Below are 7869 nucleotides of genomic sequence, written 5' to 3' on the forward strand. Positions count from 1 at the left end.
GAACAGAACCATTCAAGATGCTGCACGATCTATGCTGAACAACGCAAAACTACCAAAAATTTTGGGCTGAAGCAGTTCATACTGCAGTCATCTTAAGAAATCGAAGTCCTATTGTATCCGTGAACGGAATTACACCTTACGCATGTTTCCACTCTAAAAAACCTGATGTTTCGCATCTGAGAAATTTTGGCTGCACACCTTACATGCACGTTCCTAAGGAAACAAGGAAGAAATGGGACTCCAAAACCAAGAAATGCACATTTGTAGGGTACAGCCTCACAAGTAAAGGTTATAGTTAAATATTTCCAACAATAGTAAGATAGATGAACAACAACAACCACGACGATCAGCACGAATACACAAATCACCTGATAGACATGGTGTGGTGATCACAGGTAATTGGTGGCAGAACAATGTCGCTAGCATTGATGAGGAATCTATCCGTCACGATGAACCACTCAACAGTAATGAAGCTTTTCATAGCCCAGTTAAGGCGAAATGGAAACAAGCAATGGACAGTGAATATTCTTCCCACATAAAAAACAATACTTGGACATTGGTTGATTTGCATAAAGATCGTAAAGCCATTGATTCTAGATGGATATTCAAAGGAAAGTACAAAGCAGATTTCTCAATTGAACGAAATAAAGCTGGATTAGTTGCTAAAGGATACTTAATAGAATATGGTTTGGATTATGAAGAAACATTTTCTCCAGTAGCGAAATATACATCCATTCGCTCTCTCTTGGCAATTGCTAATCAGTTAGATTTGGACGTACACCAAATGGATGTGTCGACGGCATTTCGGAACGGTGAACTTAAAGGAGAAATATATATTTGAAGCAACCTGAAGAATATGAGAAAAAGGGACAAGAACAGAATGTCTGTAAATTAAACAAAAGCATATACGGCTTGAAGCAATCTTCGAGATGCTGCTTTGATACCATTGATCAGTTCTTAAAAAATCCGGTTACGTTCAATCCAATTCTGATCCGTGCCTGTACATTAAAAGAAAGGGAGATAATATCATGCTTTTAGCGTTATACGTCGATGATTTGATTCATGCAAGTAATAAGAAATGCTAGAAGGGGAGAAAGGTATTTTAAAAAAATGCTTAGAAATGAAAGATCTAGGTGAAATTCATTTCTGTCTTGGCATTCAAATTCAACGAGAAAGGGAAAGAAACAGATGCGACTTCATCAATCAAAGTATTTGACGAATTTATTGAAGAGATTTGGAATGCAAGACTGCAAACCTGTTGCAACTCCCGTTGAGCTAAGAACCAAGTTGTTCAATAATGAAGGAGAGCTAATGAACATAACCAAATATCAAGCATTAATTACTGCCATTTCTTGACATTTTACTAACAAAATCCCATGACAGCTGTACAACATCTACATATCACAGACCAACATACACAGGACTTCTGATGAAGTATTTTAGTTTTACACCACTTTCATAAAAAACCGGACTTATACGCACACTAATCGACAAAGCATATAAACTTAAAAATACGAACAATGGCTTTCAACGATACATAAAACGAGGCATAAAAAACATCACATCCACTCTTTTACGAAACTCTTTCCCACTTTTGTCCAAAATACTAGAGATAATATAAACAACAAAACTAAAAAGCAGTTGGCTTGCATAGGGTTAAATTATGGCACATGCTGTTCAATCTTACAAAGCTTGGGGCAATTTGGCGAGACCGTACAAGAACGCTAGGCATCCAAATCGCAGGTTATTTTGTTGTTTTTCTGTTTTTAAACGCCATTATCTTACAATCCTCATCAATTGTGCATAATTGCGAGCTTAAATTAAGATTGATTGATAAAGGTTTTACCAAAGCACAAGATGCGAAAAACCAGTAATTTTTTGTGAAATACTACACCCGAACAGCTTGAGACTCGTTTAGAGCGACATATCTTTTGTCAGCACAGAGTTTATCAGTTTGATATGTTTATACTTGAATGAAAAACGATGGCATATTGTAAAGAGATCATTTCATTTCTTCTTCTCCAGTCCTTACTTATTAATTTCTCCTTGTGCAACATCATAAAACGAAAAGCACCAGAAGGAAAACTTTACGTATTTTCAAAAAGAGAAGGATGTGTGTTCGTACAAAGTGAAAGTCCTTGTACATTAAACTGGAAATTGAATCCATACATCGCCAAAGTTTACACACAGAAGAACAAGATCGTTTCACATGCACTCAATTACTACGCTCAACTTGGCATTTCATATTTGTGCAGAAATGCTGTTAAAAAAGCCTTATGCTCACAATGGACCCCAAGATGTTCAGAAAGCGATTACAGTCGAGATTATGGTGATGTTACAAGGCTGTGTAACAAAGTTTACTCTCGTTGTCCTTCAGATCTTGTAAATGATTTGAAGAACCGAAAATTCTGCAAGATTCTTAAAAAAGGCAGACATTCAAACGATCAGTGTGTTGCGAATACTGCACCCATCAGTGGTGCTTGTCCGCAGCCAAAGTATAAGGTACGTCAACATAATTATATATTAAAAATAAATGATTTCTGATCAACCCTTAAATTTTTGATAGGATATTTTGATATAATAAAAAGTATTGTCATGAGTTATTTATATTAGAAGTCCCATATATGAAGTCTCATGTTGATTAATAAAGGCTCTGAAATACATTTGTCTTAAAAAAGAAAAATCCTCGATCATCTCAAATGTTGAATTAATCTTGTGCTCTTCTAATCGAATCGTAATTTTTGACTGTAAGTAAATTATCCGGACGCACGCTCAATTAGGTTGATGGAAACCGTATGTTCAGTGAATTATTATGATTTCTATTACGTTAACCTTCATATCATGTTCTATTATATGCAGTGAGTCAGTAACACGTCATCAATGCTAACTCCCTTTTCTCATGATTTGTTCGAAATTTACAGGGCACCGGAACGGTTATAAAAATGCACGGGGGTGCGTAAAAGGACAGTCAAAAATATAGAAAAAGGGCATTGAAATTTGTCTGGACAATAATTTTGTATTATATAATTCTTTCCTCCAAACAAACTTACATACACTTCACTTGTCCTTTACTTACGATTTTGGATGTAAATTTCTGCTGATAAAGCTCAAAACAATGCTGGCTTTCTTTTGAACATCAATGACTGAAATGTCGCTCGCGAGATCGTCATTGCCAAGCATTTACAATTTATCCATATATTTTTTACCCTCTTGAAAAAATTCACAGTTTCGACAGCAGCATTCATGTCAATGTATGAATTTGTAAAAGATTTCCATTTGAACCAGTCAAGCCAGCCCGCTTATCAGTCGGTTATTCCAGGTCAATTAAAATTCTACTGATCTGGTTACCAACGAGATATTCATTGGATTAGTCATTAGTTTTCAATAATAAATAAAGCTGGATTTTTATCACGAAGTAATAAAGCAGAATAAATAATGAATTTTTAATTAATATGAATAGGTAATTTTTGAATTTCAAACATCAGTCGCGCGACGGATTTGACATACTCTAGATCCGCCCTTCCTTTCTTTATGGTTTGTACGAAATATACAGGGTGCCGGAACGGTTATAAAATTGCACGGGGTGCTTAAAAGGACAGTCAAAATTATAGGAAGAGGGCATTGAAATTTGTCTGGACAATTTTTGTATTATATAATTGTTTCCTCCAATTAAACTTACGTTACACTTTAATTACGAAGCAGGTAACTTTCTAAAAATTAAAAATTCAAAATTTCTATAGATCAGATCACAAATTTGAATGAAAGTAGCTGGTGTGATTTTACCTAGATTACAAAAGTTGTAAGCTATTTATTGCCTTCACTAAAATCCGTCACATTCAGTTGTAGAAGTATAAACACGTCGATTGGCACCACAAGAATTCCGAGCAAACACACGGTAGTTTCCAATTTCAGCGTAATAGATCCTTGAATACTTAGGGTTATTTAAAGTAGGTTGGGTTTCAAGTTAACCATGCTGAATGCTCGAGTTAAAGCGACTTAAGTTCTGTCCTAGTTTTTTTTCCCGCAAGTCATAATCACACACGCAGCCACTTTAACTTTTTGCCAACGAAAACAATTCGTGCTCACATCACTCGCATGTGATTCCTTTTAGATCATCACATTGGCGTTAAGTAGCTCATTCAATTTCAAGCTTTTTCGTACTAACGGCTCACTGATTTTTTGTACGTACTTTATCTCCCATTGTGAATGAACGCTTTGTGAACGTACTTGGTCAGAACTAAACGATTGTGTACATTTTCTATAAGCTCGAACACAACGAATCCTCTGTAAAGTGGCGGATCCAAAGTACCTCAAAATAAATCATATCTCCTCAATTTTAAATTCAAATTACATTCAGAAAAACACTATTGGTTTTTAATTTCTAAAGAATATAGTTTTGCCTATGAATTTACCTCTAAGGTGTTTAGAAATGTAGATATTCGCCAAAATGCGACTTAGTAGTTTATTTTGAGGTACTCTAAATCCCAGTCACTGCCTTTGTGCTCATAGTTTTTGTGCTTGATCTAACTCATGCAGTTCAAATTATTAACCACGAGCATGTATAAAACTATCAAAGGTAATACTATCAGAATTGAGCAATTCGAGATGCACTACGGAAGATGAAGTGAATCATGCAAATACGCTAAAAATGCATGACATTTTCTAATAAGGAAAGAAACAGTTGTTTTGTTTATATGTATCGAAAGTGCAAGGAGAACCATGTCTAAGTCTAGTTAAACAAATTTAAGGTCTTCGCGGAAAAAAGAAATTTTGAAATTGGGTCGTAATTTTGATGAAAAAAAACCGGCATATGCATAAAAGTAGAACAAATTAACCAACCATTAGCGTCAATCCTGTATTAACTTTTGAGGGGAGCATATTCATACATTCTGCTATGCCTGGCTAATTTCTTTTGAAACAATTTCTGGTCCCCGCACCAGAAATATTGCAGGATTGACTCAATGAAACCAACAGTAAATCATGCATATTAAATTTTCTAAATGATGATTAAATCATGTAGTAAATTCGCGCAAGATTCAGATCTTTAGTCAGTTTAATGGATAGAAAAAAATTCCTTGTCTATCTAATGTAGTGGCTGTTTATATAAATTCAATTAAATTTTAAAGGTGTTTGATTTTCTTTCAAGGAATCCATTTGCCATTTGGCATGGCCAATAATGGTAAAAGTAGCTCAGTGTTAGAAATAAATTCAGTTGTAAGCCTTAATTGTAAAATATTCTGAAAATATATACAATCCTGCTGTTTCATTTGACCTAAGGGGCATTAAAATTTAGTGTGACATGTGTTCTGAAATGCACGCATTAAATTTAAGTTCAAAGTTGCAATTGATGACAAAATTCAGACAGCCAAAAATGAAAAATTAGATATCAGATAACAAAATAGATTTTGAACAGCTTTCTCCAGTCTTGTGTTTTTACTCTGTATGGTTTTCTACTGTTGAAAAAAAGGTACATACTGGAAAAGTCAAACACTAAGTGCTTTTGCCGAAAATGCAACAGATATTTATGAGAAAGTTTAAAATGAGAGAAAAAGATTTACATGTTATTGTTACAAAAATTATGAGAATATGTGCAGTAAAGGTCAATGGGGTGATTGATTTGCCGTACGACAATATATTACTAGATAACAATTCACATTCTTCAAAACGGATAAACTGTTTCAGGCCGCATTTCGTTCCCATGAGTAATCTAGTGCATTTAAATAATTCGTAATGTTTTGTTGCACGCTTGACTAGCGGAACCCGATTCCCATTTTAATGATCTTCTACCCACTGAAAGCATTCGCAAAAAACACTTCTTTAGCTAGAGTAAACGCTTGCCTAGGGTCTTGTTTTATTTCTAATTTCCGTCATTTTACTTAGAAATCACGGATAGCGTTAGTGAACAAAAAGAGTAAAACATTGATAATATTTCAACAAAAAATGACTATGTCTTTAGATAAAATTGGACAGTAGGTGAAGCAGCCATAGCCGACAATTTGCCTCTGTTTAGGTTGTTATGATACATCGGTCACGATCCCATCTCATAAATAGTTCAGTTGATGATAAAGACTTAGATGATATCTAAACTCAACATTTAAAAATTTGTCTTCATTATTTACGAAGGATATCCATAATCATATTTTAAATTTACTTCCAGATGACGTCGTGGCTCCTTGAAGAATATCAAACAACTTCTGTAAGACTCCAGCCAGCTTTGAGACGTCTTCGTAATCAGCGATACCGTGATGGTAGAAGGATTTATTCAGATTCATGTGTGTCACAAATAACTGAAATTGATTGTTCAGCAATTTATTGCTCAGCAAATGAAACTGAGCTCTTGGTAAAAATGGATAGAGATGATTGTCATCAGGTTATCAGTGACTGGTAAGTTATGAAAACTATTTTTGTACGTTTGTCATGCATTAACAAAATTTTCCATCCATTATCATTCGAAGTTCGATCTACTCAGTATACATATCATATAGCATTAATTGTTTCAGGAAATCTGGGACTTGTTGACTGGGAAACGTTACAAGATATTAAATAAATTTTTATGCTGCTTACAACAACAATTTTTGATTATGATTAACGTAATTATGTTGTGCATAAAAAACTGTATTGCGTTATTCACGGCTCGTTGTACACGCATATTGCCATATAGTATTGCACACTTTATTTAAATGATATCTTTTGCAGTGTCGACGAACCATTCAGAAGATTGTCAAAATCGACTAGTGCTTGGAATGTTTTGAATACTTTGAGAAATCAACTTAAAACGAATTGTGACACTTTTGCTGCGCCCTCGTCCGACTTGAGACCTGAGCCTCCACGGAGTTACAAGAAATCACCTACAAAAAAAAGTGAAGATAAACCAAAACCAAGTGCTACAAGAAACACACCAACAAGTACTGGAAACAGAGAGCACAAAGCCATTGGAATCTTGCCCATCGTCTTTTTTGCACTTATGAATATGCTTTTAATTGCTTGAGCTTGAGATGAATCAAACGTTTTTTATATTTATATATAATCCGAAAAACTTCACATATAGTTGATGCAGTATAGTAATACTTGGTGTTAGATTGAATTATATTTGCAAGATTTTATAATTTTTACAGTTATTAGCTATTTTGCAAGATTCTTCTTTTTGATGATTGGTTTTGTTGTTTTCACCTCTTAAATGCACTTATAATAACAAAAATAAGAGTAAGAATATTGATGTCTCTTTGTGCCAAGTGAAAATGTGTGTCCGTAAAAAGTATAAATCCTTGTACATTAAATTGGACATTGAATGAATACGTAGCAAAAGTTTATGAACAACAAGATGCGAATCACATCAATCTTTATGCTTAGTTATAAACATTTTTTCATACAGCTTAAAAGGTAAAGTACTTCAGTATTTATGAAGAAGTATATAAAACTGCTAAAAACAGCTTGAGAGCAGGGGCGGATCTAGGATTTTTCAAACATCAGTCATAAAACGTCGTAGGCGCTCCGCACCTGGGGGGGTCTGAGGCATTCACCCTTGAGAAATTTTGAATTTCAGAGCCTTAAAAATGTCATTTTCAGCGTTTTAGAACAATCAAAAATGTATTTTGTGTAAAATCGTTTTTGCGTAAAAACAACACATTTTGCTTACGTTAACTAGCGCTACTTATACTAGGGCATAGACCCCCCTAGAGACCCCCATTCAAACCTCTATGTAATGAGTTAAGTTAGAAATTTGGTACTAAAAGTGACAGTTCATAGATATAGAAAAGCTCAGACTTCAAACCATGCAAGTTTATTGTAACTATCTCCACATCAGTGCCAGCAAATTTACCTTTTGAGAAAAAACTCAAAATTTTTTCTGCCAAAGATTAAGCAAAATTA

At 34.4% G+C, this 7869-nt stretch overlaps 1 protein-coding gene across 1 annotated transcript; it reads left to right on the forward strand.

Annotated features, from left to right (window-relative positions):
* Nucleotides 1-1940: 1940 nt before the first annotated feature.
* On the forward strand, nucleotides 1941-7198 carry LOC124450925. Its single transcript, XM_047001576.1, has 3 exons — nucleotides 1941-2502; nucleotides 6158-6384; nucleotides 6697-7198. The coding sequence occupies exons 1-3, from the start codon at nucleotides 1984-1986 to the stop codon at nucleotides 6986-6988; spliced, it is 1038 nt and encodes a 345-aa protein (XP_046857532.1). The 5' UTR covers nucleotides 1941-1983; the 3' UTR covers nucleotides 6989-7198.
* Nucleotides 7199-7869: the final 671 nt, after the last annotated feature.

Source organism: Xenia sp. Carnegie-2017, unplaced genomic scaffold (genome assembly GCF_021976095.1).
Source record: "Xenia sp. Carnegie-2017 unplaced genomic scaffold, XeniaSp_v1 HiC_scaffold_24, whole genome shotgun sequence".
Taxonomy (NCBI): Eukaryota; Metazoa; Cnidaria; class Anthozoa; order Malacalcyonacea; family Xeniidae; genus Xenia; species Xenia sp. Carnegie-2017.

Excerpts from the sequence above, each read along its gene's own strand:
- LOC124450925 (XM_047001576.1), top strand. The coding sequence starts at position 1,984 with ATGGCATATTGTAAAGAGATCATTTCATTTCTTCTTCTCCAGTCCTTA. Across the intron at positions 2,503-6,157 it reads GTCCGCAGCCAAAGTATAAG|ATGACGTCGTGGCTCCTTGA; the intron begins GTACGTCAACAT and ends ATTTACTTCCAG. Across the intron at positions 6,385-6,696 it reads CATCAGGTTATCAGTGACTG|TGTCGACGAACCATTCAGAA; the intron begins GTAAGTTATGAA and ends TATCTTTTGCAG.